General features: G+C 40.7%; 1 protein-coding gene across 3 annotated transcripts in view; it reads left to right on the forward strand.

The window, feature by feature from the left end:
• BTBD9 (BTB domain containing 9) overlaps positions 1-19,768 on the forward strand; it is a 419,689-nt gene that overhangs the window by 325,563 nt on the left and 74,358 nt on the right. For all 3 annotated transcript variants that reach the window (XR_010946847.1, XM_067753105.1, XM_067753106.1), the window contains exon 9: positions 10,913-11,020. Coding sequence is in view for 2 of the 3 variants with exons in the window: in XM_067753105.1 (XP_067609206.1) it covers positions 10,913-11,020 (108 nt within the window). In the remaining variant the exon portion in view is untranslated. The remainder of the gene's footprint in view (positions 1-10,912; positions 11,021-19,768) is intronic.

The raw sequence follows: 19,768 nt of genomic DNA on the forward strand, positions 1-19,768 counted from the left end.
AAGAGTGAGTGTTTTTCTCTTGTCTGACGATCCTTCAACCAAACAAACGTGGGATGCAGGGGGTAGAAGCTTTTCTGCAATTCTGGTGAGTATTTATGAGACAGAAACTGCACCCTCACATCTTCTGCAGAAGTGAGAGAACCCACGACCCCATCCCATTCACAGCCTTTGCCTGGGCCTCCCACTCTGGGGAAATAGCATAGGTGATTCCAGAAAAAAAAACGCAACTGCCTGTTTAGGCTTTGGTCCTGTAACCCACACCAGTTTGATTTAATTATGGCTGTGTAGCAGTTAGAAGAGTTAGAGTTATTAATGTTCAGTTGAAAACATTTGAATTAAAACTTATGATCCCAGCTTTGAAGACCTGGATCAAGAAAACTGTTCTGAGTGGCCGGTGATCAAAAGAATTCCATTGAAAAACATAATTAGCTGTTTTTCCCTCTAGCCGTTATAAAAAAATTACATAAAATCTCACTTTTTTTCTTGCTTTTTGCCATTCTTCAAAAGATTTATCACACGGTTATTTATTAAATTGATTAATTATCTTTTGTTTATAAGTACTTACCATTGTTAGGATTCTCACTTTTACATATTTGTGAAGAAGATGCTATTATTATAATATTATTCTCATTAATGTCTTTATTTTAATGGTATATCATGTACCACATGGAGGATTATGATTTGTCAGATACCTCAAACTTCAAATAGAATAATCTACTTATTCTAAGTGTTTAAATTTTATAGCACTTGCAACTTATTATAGTTTTATTTTTCTGTTTTAGAGTGTAGTCGTTTTCATGTGAAAGCCTTCACAGAAGAATTTCGTGAGGGAAGTTCATTAGAGAAGGGATTTAAAGGGAAGAAATTTAGGCCGGGTGAATATGAGGGAGAGCTCAGGAAAGCATTTCTTGCAGGACCTAACGGGATAAATACGAGACTTGGGAATGCAACAGGAGGAAAGCAGCCACTTAGTGGAGAGAGGATCTGAAGGAGGAATGAGCCAGGGCCAGCACACGCGGTACTGCGGAAGGAGCACGGGGGTTTAGATTGGATGGGCAAGTGTTTTAAAATCATTTTCAGAAAGAGCTCAGAACTTTGTAGAGGGTGCCCTGTGGGGAAAAGAAGATGATTCGAAGCTGGAGCAAAGGTTGAAACCCAGATCTGATTTGGGTGAAAAGGTGAAAAGGTCAGGCTGGTAAGAAAGAGAGAGTTGTGGGAAGATAGTACTGGCAGTGTTCAGAGAGACCAGAGAAGAGATTTGGTGAGAACAGAAATAAAGAGATTACATGACCGAATAGGAAGAGTTTTGCCTTGTAGTTCATCCCTGCTGGAATGTTCTCTTGCCTATAGTATTCGGAGTCTAGCCTTCCCACCTTGTTTTGCCCTTCCATTCTCTCCCTTTATCACCAGGTTGAGAGAATACAGAGATCTGCCTGTAGCTAAAGTGTGAGTTCTCCCACAGATACAGATTCCTATGAAAACCTGACCCAAGGGACTGAAAAGGAACTGTAGAGCTTATTAAATTCCCCTTTGGCTCTGCTTCTTGGTGCTTCATAGGCTGTGTGCATGTGGGCACATATTTGCAAGTGGTCAGAGGAGGGGCAGGAGAAGGAGCTCAAGAAATGAAATAGTAGGGGCTTCCCCAGTGGCGCAGTGGTTGAGAGTCCGCCTGCCGATGCAGGGGATGCGGGTTCGTGCCCCAGTCCGGGAAGATCCCACATGTCGCGGAGCGGCTGGGCCCGTGAGCCATGGCCGCTGAGCCTGCGCGTCCGGAGCCTGTGCTCCACAACGGGAGAGGCCACAACAGTGAGAGGCCCGTGTACCGCCAAAAAAAAAAAAAAAAAAAAAAAAAGAAATAGTAGTCAGAGTTGGTACATTTCATAAATTATCTCTTCACTGAGACTCTCCAGAAGGGCGTGGAGGTAGAGGACTGGCTGGGGGTATGTTCGGATTGAAATGTAACTCAGGCTATAGAGCCTTAAAAGATGCTGTGCTGGGGCTTCCCTGGTGGCACAGTGGTTGAGAGTCCGCCTGCCGATGCAGGGGACACGGGTTTGTGCCCCGGTCTGGGAGGATCCCGCATGCCGCGGAGCGGCTGGGCCCGTGAGCCATGGCCGCTGAGCCTGCGCGTCCGGAGCCTGTGCTCCGCGGCGGGAGAGGCCACAACGGTGAGAGGCCCACGTACTGCAAAAAATAAATAAATACAATTTTTTTAAAAATTAAAAAAAAAAAAAGATGCTGTGCTGCTAGCTCATAATGTGAGAAGGGTGATTTACCTGTAGTTCCGTCTCCTTTCCATCATCGTCTCCTGTCCTGTCCCCACGTCTCCTTCAGTTCAATCCAGTAGAGCTTATGATCTGTAAGGCACTGTGCTGGGGACGACGAGCCATGCATGGTCCTGACTGGACTTGGTCCTACAAGCTGAAGGGGGTGTGGGGTGGGGATTGGGTGGTGTTATGCAGGGAACCTGGAACCAGGTGACTTTGCTCCCCTGCCACACTGGGGCCACTTGTTCTACAAGGGTCAGAGGTGTAAGTAAAGATCCAAGAAGGAAAACCCCTACCACTCAACTGACAGATGAATGAGTTTGGAGCTATTTAACATGCCTGTCCCTTCTTCTCACTCTCCTAATAATATCATAGAATTGTGGACAGGGGAAAGGAAAGCTCACATAAATGCATACTGCCTTCAGCTGTTAACGGAAGAAACTGATTCTGACCTTTTAAAATCACAACAGCCCCTAATAGAAAATGAAGCTGAAATGGAGCTGGACTTGATCCCTAAGGAGCTAAGCCCTGTGGTCTGGGCAGGACCTCTCCATTTCTACCTCTTACACATCCTTTTCCGATCCTACTGTTGAGCCAAATCGGGCCAAGCTCACTGACTGTATACACGTCATGATGAGGAAGCTGCTGAGATCAAGGAAGCTAGCCTTGCTGCGGAGAGGGGAACTGATGACGCCAAATTTAAACGCAGGGAGAGATCTGTAAAGGCCGCATACCTACTTAGCGTGCCACTGCCGAAGAGGTCTGCCACTGCCGAAGAGGTCTGTAACGGTCTTTTAAAATATAACGAGACCGTTTGAAATGGTTCCCAGTATTTTTGATGCCAACATCCCGCTTAAGGAAGGGGCTGTATTGAAAAGAGTCACCTTGGAAAATAAAAGAAAACTGCTTTTCTTCTCAAGGGCTGTTTGGCCTGGACAAAATTTTCTCATATATCCACACTGAAAACATAAAATGAAAGAATTTTCATCAAATTGGACTGTGTAGGATGAAATCTAAGCCTAGGCCAAAACTTTCTTATTAATAAAGGGTTTGCCAAGTGATTGCCCAAGCAATCTTTTTTACAGATTATTCAATGTTTAGCTCATGTAAAAGAATTAACCAAGTAACTTAGAAAAATAGATTTGCATTGAAAGCAGGAAATGTGCTGATTATAAATTGTTTTTTTTTCCAAATGCGATAATGTATGCAAAAACATTTTGAAACCGTTGAGGTCTGTGTGAATGTGAGGTGAGATTATGATTAGCTCTTCACCATTCTTTCCACACTCAGTGTTTTCTGAATATTGCAGCTGCAGCCATGTTGTTTGGTAGTATGCTGTTACCTTTTATGTCATCACCTAAAACTTGAAATTAAAAACTTAGTCCCTTCAAGGAGTGAAATGATGGTCTCAATTAGCTGTTAAAAGTTGGTAGTTTTGTATTGTCTCAAAGTTGTGTCCCATCCAGCTTTCCATGTAGCCGTATCCTGCAGGTATATTCTCCACTGGCATTTCTCCACTTTCAGATAACTCACCTGAATTATACTGTACAGAACATAAGATTTGATGGGAGGAAGGCCCCTCCTTTTATCCCCCCCTTTCTCAGTGAACTAGCCTATGCGGTGGAGCCCGCGTGTACACATAACCTCACCTTTCCTCATCCTGGGGCTTCAGTGACTAAACACAGAAGCTGCATATGCCAGCCAGCCGAGAGCTTGCGCTTACCTTTTCCCTTGCCGGCTGCAAAAGAAGATTATTTAGCCAGTGTCATTATTTCTTCCTCTCTTAGAGAAGTCACTCTCTAAGATATATGAGAGATTAAACAACGTCAGACAGTACGTGGACTCTGACTAACGTATTTCCCAAGTTCCCCTTCCATCTGTCGAGCAGTCTGTGTTTTCTTCTTCTCCTGGTGTCCCCTTTGCCCTGAGAGGTTGTGGCCCACTTAGAGGCAGGGCCCCCGTGGTGGCTGCTCCTCAGGGGTTCCCGTGTCCGGAATCTGCAGGGCAGCTACCTGGTCCGCTGCACACGCGTTGTTAAAGCGCTGGCTCTCAGTTCCAGTCTCCCGCTGAGAATCTCACTTTGGGCCTGTGGCCTCCAGCAAGCTTGACCTTGCTCCCCATCTGAGGAGGAAGCTACATAATTGAACCCTGTGACAGCTGACAATAGGATCCCTCTCATCTTTGGGAAAATCCCAGTTTCTCACCAGTAAAGTTGTTCCTCTGAAACTGTACTGACTTCTGGCAGCTGTTACAGGCTCCCTCCTGCCTCACAATAGCAGAGATTAAAACAGAGCCTCTAACATGATGTTTGTCTTTCTGCTCCTCATTCAGAAGAGTGAGAACTGTACTCTTCTGAATGAGGTGAAAGCACTGAAATTTTCCCTTGTGACCAGAACTTCATACCTTTCTCCCTCACCTTCATGTCCATCACATCCGTTCTTTTGCGTCATGACCTCCCGTCCCTCTCTATTCTGAAAGGTAGTCAGCCCCCTCTGACCCCACTTAACTCCTCAGCAGCCTGAAGTGGTAAATACTCTTAACTACCCTTCACTTCCCCGATCCTGCACTGTCTCTTCCTTGTCACTGTCGATCCTGCTTTCTTCCCTCCTGTTCCCTCGGTGCCACTGCGGAAGAGAGTCACAACCCACGCTGATTGCTCCATCTTCGAAAGCCCCTCCCTGCAGCTCGGCCAGCCTCACAGAGCCTATTCCAACACCTGTTTTGCCTTTTCACCCCACACTGCAGTCCTCGCACTCTTGGCTTCCACAAGGGATCTCCTTCATGTTTGAATGAAAAGGTTGCTGTCCAGAGTGAGCCTCCTCACCACCCCTGTTCTTCACTGCATAGTCTCTCTGGTCTCGTAGCCATCCCGTCATCATTGTCATCCTCATCATCGGAATGTCTGCTCTTTTCGTGCACTCTGCTAGGAACTTATCTTAGGCCCTTTTGTTTCCAAGCTGCAGAAACCAAGTAAAGATGGCTTAAGTCCTAAATGGTGAGTTTATTAAAGTGATTGGGAAATTTCTCATGGAACACTAGAGCAGGAACTCTGGTGGCTCCCATAGGGACTAAAATCAGATGTTGGAATCCTGCGAGGGACCCAGACAGCCCTCCCTGGGCCATACCATCTGTCTTCTTGCTTCTCACCGCAGATGACTTTCTTTACTTCTTTGAGCTTCTGATGAAAGAGGGTCACTCCAGAATGTCTACATTTTTATCATCATTTTAAGTGAACAGAGCCAATTATGCTAAAATCTTACATAATTCTAAATTTTTGATATGAAATCTGATTGGCCCACCAGGGGTCATATGTCTTCCTGTAATGCAACTGGGTCTACAGAACTCAGGAACCCCCTACATATAACCTCAAGGTTGGGCCAGAAATAGTTCTCAAAGAGAGGAGTTACTGGGACTTCCCTGGCGGTCCATTGGTTAAGACTCTGTGCTTCCACTGCAGGGGGCACAGGTTCAGGAACTAAGATCCCATGCATGCTGCACGGCACGGCCAATAAATAGAGAGAGAAATAAAGAGGAGTTACTACATAAAGGACAGATATACCCCAAAAAACCCCAAACCCCTGTACTGCATAGGCTGTTGCAGAAAATTACAAAATGTTGGAACTAGAAGAGCGACTTGCCTAATGTCACTTAGTCAGTGCTCAATAAATATTTGTTGAATTGTTGAATGGAAGACAATTATTTCTGAAGAACTTAATTTCTGAAGATTTTTAACAAAGAATAGTCTGTGCAAATTTTTGAGGTCAGAAGTAGCTTTGACTTTGAGAGATTGGAAATGGATTTTATGATAAATTATTATTTTATGACTAATATCTTGGCAGTTGATCTTCCCTTAGTTGTCTGTTTTCACCCAAATGGGAAAACTCAGCAAGAGCAGCAGCCTTGACCCCTGGCCTTCCAGTGGAGTCTCCCACGAACAATGGACAGTTAGAAGCAGGCAAAACAGACACTTGCTGCTGATCTAAAAGACACCAATTCAATGGAGAAGCTGTTGATCTCAAGTGTTAAACCTCAGCCATTGTTCACAATCTGGCACAGAATTAATCCCTTAAGAAAAGTATGAAAAAAATGCCATTCAGCACAACATAGTTTGTCATCGCATGCATAATGCAGACTTTCCAATTAGAATGCTATAATTTGGAAACTTTCTTCACAGACTGATGAGAGAGCAATTATTTTAAAAAAGGGAAAACTCAGTCCACTGGGTTTGCCTCAAGTCACTTCTGACTCAAGTCACAAAGACAAGAGTTTTGAAAACATATTCGCTATTGAATTTTGTATCAAAACACCAGCAAGGAGAGCAATTAGTTGCTGTAAACTGAACCCCAGTAATCAATGGTATGCAGCCAGCCAGAGCACTTATGGAAGATGTAAGCAAAATCACATCTGCTAATCAATTTAAAAAAGCCCAGCTCTTCACTGCTTTTCAGGGAAATTCCACAATGAGAATAAGGAAGATGGAGGAGACGGTATTTCATATCACCAGGCATTTCGTGCAGTGCTCATTAGGTGGAGGGGTTTGTGGCCACAGCTAAACACAGATTTGAGCTGCATCAATAGATCTCGGCTTGCAGCTTCCTTTATTCAGCCCCTTTGAAAATGGCTTCTGATGTGTGGGTGGGGGGATGTCGGGTATGTTTAAGGAGCTACTCTCAATTAACGTCAGAGGGAGTGTGTCTGTCCTGGGCCAGCTCACCGGGCAGACCTTTTCTGGCAGATTACAAATCGGAAATATTGCTGTGTTGTTGCAGGTGCAAAGATAGGGGAACAGACTTTGCTGGCAGGGAAAGAAGTGAAGGGAATTGGTGGGCTTTACAGTTGTGCCTTATTAGAACAAAATTTCTCTCCATGGGCAAAAAAGAGATTGAGCCAATTTTTCCTTTAGTGTCCTTAAGCTGTGCTTGCTTTTTTTTCAGTTGAATCAACAGAGGGGTTTTCATTCCCGGCTAAGCCTACATTCCAAGCAAATATGCACCCTAGCACATAAATTAGAACCCCTTTCATATAGAGAACAAACTAGTGGCTACCAGTGGGGGGGGAAGGGGAGGGTGAGGGGCAATATAGGGGTAGAGGATTTAAAAATGGCTATTATGGGATTATATGAAATCATGTGTGTGAAATTTTTGAAAATTGTAGAGCACTATAGAATTTGAAGAATCTTTCATTCAATTTAAAGAAAAGAATCTCTCTTAAAAACTCCTATGTGTAGGTGAGTCTGAGCCCTTGCTTGACAACCTGAGATCCATCAGTGTCCCTTTTCCACTCAGGAGTCACCGTGACCCTGCATTTCCAGCCCCCAAGGACTCTTAATAGAGGAATAAAGAGGAGATGTCTCAACTGGTATGTGCACTTGGCTGCTGTTCAGAAAAAAGAATTTAGGCCAGGAGAAATTATTGAGGTAAAGATTGATAGAGTAGGCTAATAAAAATTAGTATCTTCAGCATGCAAACTGTGATAGGCAGTGGATTAATATCCTTTAAATATAAAGGGCATCTTGTAAGTCATTAACAAAAGGATAAATATAAGTAGAAAATGGGTAAAACGTTCAAGTTCAATGATAAGTAAACGACAAATTAAAATAATGAGAGATATTTCATCTATCAAATTGGCAGCATTTTTAAAGGTAATATACAATATTGGTGATGATGCACAGAACAGGCGTTTTTATACACTGCTGGTAATGTGAGTATAAATTGGTGCAGACTGTCGTTGCAGGTGAGGGGACAGGTGTGCAGCTGTTCTATAGTACATATCAAGGCCTCATAAGCCCTGCTCCAGGAGTTCCGCTTCTAGCGACTTTCAAAGGCAATAACCATAGATTTAGCTTAAGAATGCTCATAACAGAGGTTTCATAACAGTGCAATATTATCAACTACGTAAATGTCCAACAGTAAGAGACTAAATAAATTATGGGACAGCCACACAGTGAAATTCTATGAAACCAGTACATATGATGAGGAAGAATATTTGATGATGCAAAAAAAAGATATTCATAATAGGTCATTAAGCAAAGAAGCAATTTGCACCATGTGTATGTGTTTACAAAATTACTGGAATTACAAGTGATCTTCATTTTACCTTGAAAGAAATTGGAGGACTTTATAGAATAAGTTACTGTAACTTTTTCCATGAAACATTTTTCCATGAAAAGTATTTTTCCATGAAAAATATTTTTCCATGAAATATTTGAAGATCTGGTTAGATTTTATCCCAAAAGGGACTGATTATTTTCATTTGGATACACTGGTAGAAGCACTAACTCATGATTATCCAGAATGATATGGATTATGATAAACCTGGCTCTCCATAAATAATCCAAAATTCCATTGGGAAACAGCTTCAACGTCACCTCCCAAAAAGCCTGTTACCAGGGCTGTTCAATAAAGAGAATGGTTAATTATTTTGAAGTTTTTTTTCCTGGTTTTAACCTACTCTGGCAGAGTTATGAATGATTTCAGCCCAGAACATATATGGAACATATGCTATAAACAGAGCCCACATGTTTGGCGTAGAATTTTTTAAAAACAGAGAGATCAACGATCTTTCTAAAAGGTTTATATTCATTCTGAGAGCCAAACATAGAAGCAAAAATTACATTTTTAAAAGTTACTAAGTATAAATTAATATAAGCTAACTGCATAAAAGTGCTGAGAGACTAGAGTAATATTTGAGGAAATGACTAATAAGGGAAATGATTCACTTTCTTATCACGCACACTGGTATAATCTAAAGGTAGAATTATTGGACACTAAAAACAATAGGGTGGATTCCTGTCTGATTGATTCAGAGTACTTTGAGAGATTAAATACTTAGGTGAGTTCAAGAGAATCAGTAGCATGTACAGTATTACACATCTGTTTATGCTTTCCAAAACCTTTTAACAGTTTTCTCTACTTAAAAGATAAATTCTAACCTATTAAGTAGTGTGTACTATCATTGATAGCAAACAAAATTACAATTGAAAATCAGGAACTAAGGGGAAAGCAGAACACAGTGGCATTTCTAATCCTTAGTAATAGCTTTAGAGGTGACACTAAACTGAACTTGTGCAAAGGACTGTCATTGATTGTAATTGCAGGATTAAGGAGAAATAATACAAACTACTTTTGTAGAGTGATGGGTTATAGGTTGTAAACTATGACCCAGATACATAACCTGGGAGTAAAGGAAACATTTGACAGCAGAGTACAGAAAGGGGCTTTGGTCAGGACACCAGGTTGGAACCCTCACTGAGTTTAGATAAACTACTTAACAGCTTTAAGCCTCACTTTCACCATATATAATTTGATGAGAATAATAATGCTTGCTAAGAGGACTTTTGGAAAGATTTAATAAGTTACCTAGAGCATTTAGCATAGGGCCTGGTACATGGTAAGCATTACAGAAACGTTGGCCATTATAATAATAATGATCATTGTTGTTATTGTTACAAATGATCTACTGATATTCGCTCAGCAAATATTCATTGAGTGTAGGCTCTGTGTGAGAGTCTGTGCCAAGTCCTGCGTGTGGAAAAACCAATAAGACATAGACACTGTCTTCAGGGAGCTCACTCTGTTCTAGCTGGTGGAGGAAACAAATGTGCATGCCCAACTGTAAAGCAATAAGATAGATATCTTGTATGGGAAGGACTTTTGAGGCTGAAATTATAGAAAACAATGATCTCTCACCACAGTGGCACTGTCAGAAGCAAAAGGCTGGACTGTGGTCTGCTCCCATATTATAATATTTAGATTCTTTTTTTATTCTATTTTTAAAATTCAGGAATGACACACCTACAGTGCACAAACCTTTTGTGAATAGCTTGATGAATATTTACACATGTATATACCCATGTAACTTCCACTAGATCAAAATTAGCCCATTTCCAGCATCCTAGACGGTTCCCTCACCCTTTCCCAATCATTCCCTCCCCCAGAGGTAACTACCATTCTGATTCCTGTCACCATAGATAAATCTTGTCTCTTTTGAGCTTCAAGTAAATAAAATCACGTAGTCAATACTTTGGTTCTTATCTGAGCTGAAAAGGGGGATAAGAAGAACAGGACCAATATAATCAATTTCTAAGAAATAAGAAGTTTTACTGACGAATATATGTTTGCCTGTATCTCCCAGTCAGGCAGTCTTACGAGAGCTATGCAGAAAATTTGGTCAGAATGAGAAGGAACCTGAAACATGTTTAAGGTCATTGGGGCATACTAGTAACTACCACTTAGAATACCAATTAGAAAGCACAGATTTCCCCATGAACAGTGGTCTCAAGGGTGTTACCTTTGTTCAGCCCAGCCCAAGAGATGAGAGCTGGAAGAATCAGGAAGGAGGATTTGGTGACATCTCCCTGATAAGCCAATCAGAAGATCTTTGCCACTTGGGGGACAGAGGCCGCCTGGGGTTGGGTGACTTGTGAAATAAATTTTTAAAGAAACAAGCCTCTCACTGCAGGCTGACTCCACCTTCTCCCAGCATGCTTTCGTTGGGGATTCACTTTCTTTCTTTAGTCCTGGAAGTGTGTGGGCAAAGAAGACAGGTTGGAAGGCTAGAGTAGACATAGATCCCCTCACGCACACAGCCTAAGGAAAGAGCCAGGTGGAGCATTCACAGCATTCTTATGTTTTCCTCCTGTTCAGGTTATTACTGTGGGACTGTGACGATCGGAGCTATAGCTACTACGTCGAGGTTTCCACCAACCAGCAGCAGTGGACCATGGTAGCCGACAGAACTAAAGTCACCTGCAAGTAAGTTACATCCTTCAGGAATTTATGCCACTTTAAAAAGACAATCTTTCCACTGGATTCAGAAGGTTCCAATGAAGATTCATGGGGTCACCAAATTATATTCTTCTTTGGAGGTTAAAACATTCTAATGATCCTTTACTTCAGTTTTGACTATTAAGTACTTGGATGAGAATTTACTTTATATGACCAAAGAAGCATTTCTTATTTTGTGGTTTTAACTTAATTTTTAAAAATGGCATGTATCTAGGCAGGGAAAACAAAGACACTTTTCACATGCAATCCTCTCTCAGGTCCTTGCCCCACATCCCATACTACCCCTTCGGGACTTTTTTCTTCCTTAGTGATTTTTGCTGATGCAATACACACTTTAGTAGTATTCTGAGACTCTCACCTATTCCCCACCCTCATATCATTCTCAGGGTTACCTTTAAATATTTATTTCATCTCCATGTTAGTTACACTGTTACCTAAACTAAGGAAAGTTTGTATCTTAGGTCTCCTGTGGGAAACAGAAACGTTTCATGCATATGGCATTGGGGCTCTGTTTGACCTTACCTGGTTATGGGTGAAGCCAGGCAGAAGGATTCTGAGTTCTGACCAGCTTAGAATCATGCTAAGAATGAATATAACCACCACTCAGATTGAAATTAGCACATCTGCAGCATCCTAGAAGCTTCCCTCATACCTTTTCCCAGTCATTGCCTGAAAAGAGCTCAGTGCCTTTTTGTGTAGAGCCAGATGCTGTGGGAGGCAAGATAAAGCAAATAGCTGAGATTTCTTTTTTTTTATTTTAATTGAGATATGATTCCCATACCATAGAATTCACCCTTTTAAACTGTACAATTTAGTGGGTTTTAGTATGTTCAGAGTTGTGCCATCGTCATGACTAGCTACTGTTCCAGAACATTTTCACCACCCCAAAAAGAACCCTCCTGCCCATTAGCAGTCTCCCCACTTCCCTCCAGAGCCCACAGCCCCAGCACCCAGTAATCTGCTTTCTGTCACTATGGATTTAAGTATTCTGGACGTTTTATATAAATGGAATCATATAGTATATGATCTTTTGCTCCAGCCTCCTTTCACTTAGTATAATGTTTTCAGGGTTCATTCATGTTATAGCATGTATCAGTACTTCACTTCCTTTTTATGACTGAGTAGTATTCCATAATATAGGAATATATATAGCACATTTTGTTTATCCATTTATCAGCTGATGAACATTTGAATTGTTTCTACTTTTTGGCTATTATGAGTATTGCTGCTATGAACGTTCCTGTACAAGTTTTTGTGGGAACATATGTTTTCAGTTCTCTTGTATATACACCTATGAGTGGAATTGTTGGGTCTTATAGTAACTCTATGTTTAAGTTTTTGAGGAACTGCCAAACTTGTCCACGACAGCTGTACCATTTTGCATTCCTACCAGCAGTGTAACAAGGTTTCAATTTATCCACATTCTTGCCAGTACTTGTTATTGTCTATCTTTTTGTTCATAGCCATCCTAGTGGGAGTGAAGTAGCATCTCATAGTGGTTTTGATTTGCATTTTCCTGATGGCTAATGATGTTGAACATCCTTTCAAGATTTCATAATAGCATTAATGATGGCTTGTTTGATGCAATGTCTGACATCCTCACTATTATTATTATAGTAATTTTATAGCATGTTTGTATTGGTTGGGGTAACATATGCTGCTGTAACAAATAGTGGCTTCAGTATGTCAGTGGCTTAACACAGTAGTGTACTTCTCAGTCATAAGTATTCCTGGTTGTCAAGTGGGTCTTCACAGATGATTGAGGAACCCAGGTGTCTTCCTTCCTGTGGTTCTGCCATCATCTAGGGCCTCATCAGCATCATTTGCATCTAACTGATAGATGGGGAAAGAGCAGAGAGAAGGTAAACCTGGATCTGAACAGCCTTGGCCTGGGTATAGTAAATATCACTTCCACTTGCATTCCACTGGGGAGAACTAGTCAGTTGCCACACTAGATGCTAGTAGGACTAGGAAACGTAGTCAGCTCCCGGCTGGGCAGCCACTTCTCAGTGGATCGCAGATCTTGTAGCCATCTCTACCATACCAGAAGAAAACTAACAATTATTTAGTAACTAGTATTCCTTTACCTGCATGTATTTTATCTTATTCTGTCCTGAATACAAAACACCTTGTGTGGGATATTGTCCTCATTTTATAAAAGAGAGAATGAAGGGCTCTTTCTCTGGTACCACATTCCCTCCTAGAACCCAAAGCATTGCTAAACCAAGGTGGATGATGAAAACTGGGAAATGAAGTGATTCTCTTATTTCCAAGCTCCCAGAACCCTTTTTATACACTAGGAAGGCCTTCAAGGCCCATGAACAACCACCCATTTATCTATCCAGAGTCATTGCTTATTGGGCATACAGCTCACAAACCAGACCCTCTCTGCTTCGTCTTTTACACATCTCACTGATTACCATCACCCATCTCTTCTGTCATTTTATGAGTTATAAATTGGATTCCTCATCTCTTTTATGTCCTCCTGTTGAAGGTGTTATACAATTGGGTTTTCAACAAGAACTGGTTGACTAACTACTGACAAAGTACATATAATGATTTTATATTTATTTAAATGGGTTTTTCTTGATTCAAAAACCCATTCACTCATTAGATCCTCTCCCAGTAGCCTTGCATTAAGTCATCAGCATCTTTTTTTTTCTCTTTTTAATTTTTTGTTTCCATTAGTTGGTGGGTTTCAATAATATAAGTGTTTTTAACCTTGTATGTTAGCACTTAGATACTATAGCAGTAAGTGTTTCACAAATTAATAAATAATATATTAGAAGAACAAGAGTAGTAGCAAGAAGGCGAGTGCCCATTAATCCTCTAGGAATCAATGGAGCCAAAGGTTATGATTTAATGTTTACAGACATAACCTGAATCTATTGTGCCTCCCATTTTTGAGTTAGTTCTTAGAAGTTGTATTGGTTGGCCAACAAGTTCATTCGGGCTTTCCTGTAACATCTTATGGAAGATATGTAGATGATAAAAGAAGAAAGCCTTTCCTTTTGAACTAATGTACTCCAGAGCAGTCCTCAAGAGAGGATCCTATTAGCTTCAAGTATTGTAGCCTGTTTTTTCTGTGTGTGTGTGTGTTTTTTTTTTGCGGTACGCGGGCCTCTCACTGTTGTGGCCTCTCCCGTTGCGGAGCACAGGCTCCGGACGCGCAGGCCCAGTGGACATGGCTCACGGGCCCAGCTGCTCCATGGCATGTGGGATCTTCCCGGACTGAGGCACAAACCCGTGTCCCCTGCATCGGCAGGCAGACTCTCAACCACTGCGCTACCAGGGAAGCCCTGTAGCCTGCTTTTTAGTGAAGCAAAGTATGCAAGTCATGTTATAAATGAAATTCTATAGGACCATTAGAAATCAATAGCCCTGCCTCTTGATAGCATTCTACCTAGTCAAGAAATCAGAGGACAGATTTTTGCTGTCCTCTGAAAAAGACCTAGGGAGTGAAATTCTCCATTGTCTTCCTATAAATTCCTGCTCCTGGGTTAGGATAGTTTCCTTTTTTGGCCTGCTACAGTTGAAGCTTTCAGGATAAAGGCTCATTTTCTATCATATATAATCCTGTTTTTATATTGACTGATTAGGGGTTTTTCCCAGCTTATTGAGATGTAATTGATATATAACGTTGTATAAGGTTAGACTGTGCAACACAGTGATTTGGTATATGTATACATTGCAAAATGATCACCACAGCAAGTTTACCATCCATCACCTCACCTAGTTATAATTTTATTTCTTATGGGGAGAACTTTTAAGATCTCCTCTCTTAGTAACTTTGAAATATACAATGTACTGTTAACTGTAGTCACCGTGCTGTACATTATATCCCCAGAACATATTTATCTTATAATAGGAAGTTTGTACCTTTTAACCACCTTCTCCCATTTCCCTCACCCCGCCCCGCCCAGTGCCTGGCAGCCATCAGTCTTTTCTGTTTCTATGAGTTTGTTTGTTTAGATTTCACATATAAGTGCGATCATACAATATTTGTCTTTCTGTGTCTGAGTTACTTCACTTAGCATAATGCCCTCAAGATTTATGTATGTTTTCACAAATGTATCAGCTGATTTTATAAAATTACTTTTTGTTCTCTTTTTTCACATAATCTATTCCTATACCTTTTAACCTTATTTTACTTTCTTTAGAAAATAAATTATTTATTTTTGGCTGCGTTGGGTCTTTGTTGCTGTGCGCAGGCTTTCTGTAGTTGCGGCAAGCAGGGGCTACTCTTCATTGCAGTGCACGGGCTTCTCATTGTGGTGGCTTCTCTTGTTGCGGAACACGGGCTCTAGGCATGCAGGCTTCAGTAACTGCGGCATGTGGGCTCAGTAGTTGTGGCTTGCAGGCTCTAGAGCGCAGGCTCGGTAGTTGTGGCGCACGGGCTTAGTTGCTCCACAGCATGTGGGATCTTCCTGGACCAGGGCTCGAACCCGTGCCCCCTACATTAACAGGTGGATTCTTAAGCACTGCGCCACCAGGGAAGTCCCTTATTTCACTTTTTAATCGTTGATTCCTTTTCTCTACTGTCTTCTAAATTGCTGAACCCTAAATCTGTATCAGTACAGTAAAATACTAACATCAGTTTTTCTTTTTTTATTATAAATGTAAAACATGCCCATGGAAAGTTATTTTCAACAGTCCAAGAAGATATAAGTGAAAAGTAAATTTTTACCCTCCCATCTTCTGTTTCATTCCTCAGAAGTAACTACTTTTGACTTTTTTTAGTTTTTATAACTTCTCAATTATAAATAATATTTTTATATCTCTATTTATCAACTTCACTAACTCCTTGGTATAAAAATAAATGAGGAATTTAGCTCACTTAACCACTCCTCATTTTTTGTTAGTTATGTTTTTCTTTTTAGTTCTACTATTACTTACCTTTTAAAATTAAACAATGTACTTAAACCTCTGTTTTTTGATCCATCAATTGTGGATAGTGTATCTTGACTCCCTACTATGTTAGTGAAAAAATTACCACCCCTACATTTCCCTCTGTCTCTCCTCCTCAATGAGGTTAGCTGTCCCACCTCATTGACATTGTGAAGATTTTTGATATTATTTTCTGTTTGTTTGATTTATTTAAATCTTCCATGTGTTGGCTCTAAACTGATCCTGAAAAGGGAAAACCACTGAGAACTCATTATAATATTATGATTATATAAACATTGCTCCCTACAGATCTAGTAATTCATTGGCTCTGTAGTGAGGGAAATGCTGTTCAACGTCATTGAACTTGTGCCCCTCTTGGAAGAATTGTGCTGTGTTCAGATCACAGATTCAATTTTCTTACAAGTGCTCAGAAGTATTCCACAAATGATAAATAACTAGCTTCATATTAGCCAGCTTTTTGTTATCCTGGAGTTCCTAATTGCCTCTTTTTTCTGTTATAGAAGTTCTGAAGCATACTTATGTTCGCTGGTTAATTTTTTTCCCCTTTTTTTAAATTGACGTATAGTTGATGTACAATATTACATAAGTTACAGGTGTACAATATAGTGATTCACAATTTTTAAAGGTTATCCTCTATTTGTAGTTATAAAATATTGGCTATATTCCCTGTGTTGTATAGTATATCCTTGCAGCTTATCTTATACATAATAGTTTGTACCTCTTAGTTCCCTACCCCTATATGGTCCCTCCTCCCCTCCCCACTGGTCTCTGTATCTTTTTTTATTATTATTATATTTAAAATCTTTTTTTATTTTTTGGCTGCATTGGGTCTTCGTTGCTACACACGGGCTTTCTCTAGTTGTGGTGAGTGGGGGCTATTCTGTTGCAGTGTGCGGGCTTCTCACTGAGGTGGCTTCTCTTGTTGCAGAGCACGGGCTCTAGGTGTGTGGGCTTCAGTAGTTGCAGCACACAGTCCTAGAGTGTGCAGGCTTCAGTAGTTGTGGCGTGTGGGCTCAGTAGTTGTGGCGCATGGGCTTAGTTGCTCCACAGCATGTGGGATCTTCCCAGACCAGGGATCAAATCCATGTCCCCTGTACTGGCAGGAGGATTCTTAACCACTGCGCCACCAGGGAAGTTCCTCTTCTCTGTATCTTTGAGTCTGTTTTTTTTCTTTCACTAGTTTGTTGTATTTTTTAGATTCCACATATAAGTGATACCTTACGGTATTTGTCTTTCTCTGTCTGACTTATTTCACTTAGCATAATATCCTCCAAGTCCATCCATGTTGTTGCAAATGGCAAGATTTCATCCTTTTTATGGCTGAGTAGTAGTACTCCATTGTGTGTGTGTGTGTGTGTGTGTGTGTGTGTGTGTGTGTGTGTGTGTATCACAGCTTCTTTATCCATTCTTCTGTTGATGGACACTTAGGTGGCTTCCATATCTTGGTAATTATAAATAATGCTGCTATGAACATTGGGGTGCATGTATCATTTCGAATTAGTGGCTTTGTTTTTTTTGGATGTATACCCAGGAGTGGAATTGCTGTGTCATATGGTAGTTCTATCTTTAGTTTTTTGAGAAAACTCCATACTGTTTTCCACTGTGGCTGCAGCAGTTTACATCCCATCATTGGTTAATTTTTGAACAGACTGCTTCCTAGGCCTACTCTACAGCTGTGATCTTTTTGTAGAATGTGGGTAAAGGGGTAATAAAACCCTTTTTCCTTTGCAGGAGATATTGTCCTTTGGCCCAGTTACCTTTCTAGATCTCTTCCCCTGAAAATCTGATCGAAGTGGAATGTCAGCTGGGTTATTAGGCAACATTGCTTATGATAAAAATCACCCCTGATTGGTCAGTTGCATCTGGCTGGGAGGACTTTTAATATCTCCTTGGAAGTCATAGCTTTGGGTTTCCTGAGTGTGATGACTTGTGACTAGACATGTCCCTCATGAAAGTTCTGGGATCTGTGTTTATGGAACTATTACAAGAGATACTATTTTCAATTTGAAATATAAGGCTTCTAGACCAGAGAGGCCCACACCTGCCCAGAGTAAGTCTGTACACTCACCTGAGCTGTGTCACTTGCATGCCAGCAGGAATAACTCCTGTACATTTGTATGGACTGCTACAAGGACTCCCCCTGAGGAGGAATGCCTGCTGCTACCCTGGTGGCACAGTCTTTTCTCTTCTCTCTCCTGGGTGAATTTGAAGCCAAATATGACTTGATTGGGTCTTAGTTAAGAAGATCCCTTATGAGCATTGCACAGAGTAAATCTATAGGTAATTTCTTCAGAAAGGGTATGTGGAAGGCAAATTTTCAGAATACTTACATACCTGAATCATAGTTTAACTGGATATAGAGTTCAGTTCCTTCAGAATTTTGAAAGCTTGGATTTATTGCCATCTATCATCTAATGTTGCTGATGAGAAATCTGATATAATCAGATTCTTATTCTTTGTAGTAATTTATTTTTCCCTATAGAAGCCTTTAGGATCTTCTCTTCATTCTTGGAGGTCTTAAATTTCACACTGGTATGGCTGGATGTGGGTCGTTTTCCTTCCATCCTGCTCAGTTTGCTATTATATGGAAATCTGCCCAATTTCCCTCAGATTTATGAATAATGTTTCATCCACCTACCATTTTCTAGAAATTCAACAAAATCTTGATTTGCTAATAGCCTTCTTTTGAGTTTGCAACACTATTATGAAGGTATCTCCTTTGTACTTCTTTGATGTCACCTCACTGGTTTCCAGGAAGGGAGCAAGGTAAATGTGCCTATAATGTTGGCCATCTTGAACTTGCAGTCCCAGAAGCTCTACTGCATGGGCTGTTGATACTCCCCAGTGACCCCACGTCCTTCTCCTTTCCTTCCTTGTGCCTGGCTGTGTTTCTCCTGTGTTATGCAGCTGTCTTGTTTCCTGCCAGCATGTGCTCCTTACATATTGACCTCCTACATGTTCATTTTTTAACTGTTTCTTCACTTTGTCTTGGTTCCATTGACTAATAATTCTGTCTGCCAAAGTGTTAGTGATGTAGGCCATCATCTGTCCAAGACTGTGCCCCCTTGGCAAACATTTTGGCAAATATAAAAAATGAGATATAAAAAATAGGGTAATGCTGAAGATTTTCTTTTTCCACTTGAGATTTCTGTGGTTCTAATCTGGAACTACCTAGTGTCTCTAGATTTTAGGCTGATTTTCTCACAGACTGTCCATCTGCCTGCCAGATATACTAACCAGATTTCCTTTTGAGTAAATTTTCTTCCCTAGCCTAAGTGGTCATTAAAATGATGTTGTGAAGAGTTTTTAGGGAATTCACTGGCAGTCCAGTGGTTAGGACTCCGAGCTCTCACTGCCAAGGGCCCGGGTTCGATCCCTGGTTAGGGAACTAAAATCCCATAAACCATGTGGCATGGCCAAGAAAAACCAAAAAAACAAAAGAAAGAGAGTTTTTAATAACTTAAGAAAATACTTATACAAGATTTTTTAAACAGGATACAAAATTATAGAATTAATAATCACAAGTAGGAAAAAAAACAATGGAAGAAGAAAGCCAGAAGGAAATATGCCAAAATGTTAATAATGGTTGACTTTGTATATTGGGATTAGGGAAATTATTTCTAGTTTCCTACATTTTTGACCAATTTACATGTACTTCTTTTAAAATCAAAAGGAAAACTTTATTTGAAAAAGATTTTTTTTTTCTAGCTGCTGCCATAAATGTAGAGATTTGTCCTTGACATTATTTGAGTAGCATATGCTGGCAGAGTGGCATGGTTTATTTACCGTCAGCAATAAATTAAAGAA

Source organism: Pseudorca crassidens, chromosome 10, assembly GCF_039906515.1.
Source record: "Pseudorca crassidens isolate mPseCra1 chromosome 10, mPseCra1.hap1, whole genome shotgun sequence".
Classification (NCBI taxonomy): Eukaryota; Metazoa; Chordata; class Mammalia; order Artiodactyla; family Delphinidae; genus Pseudorca; species Pseudorca crassidens.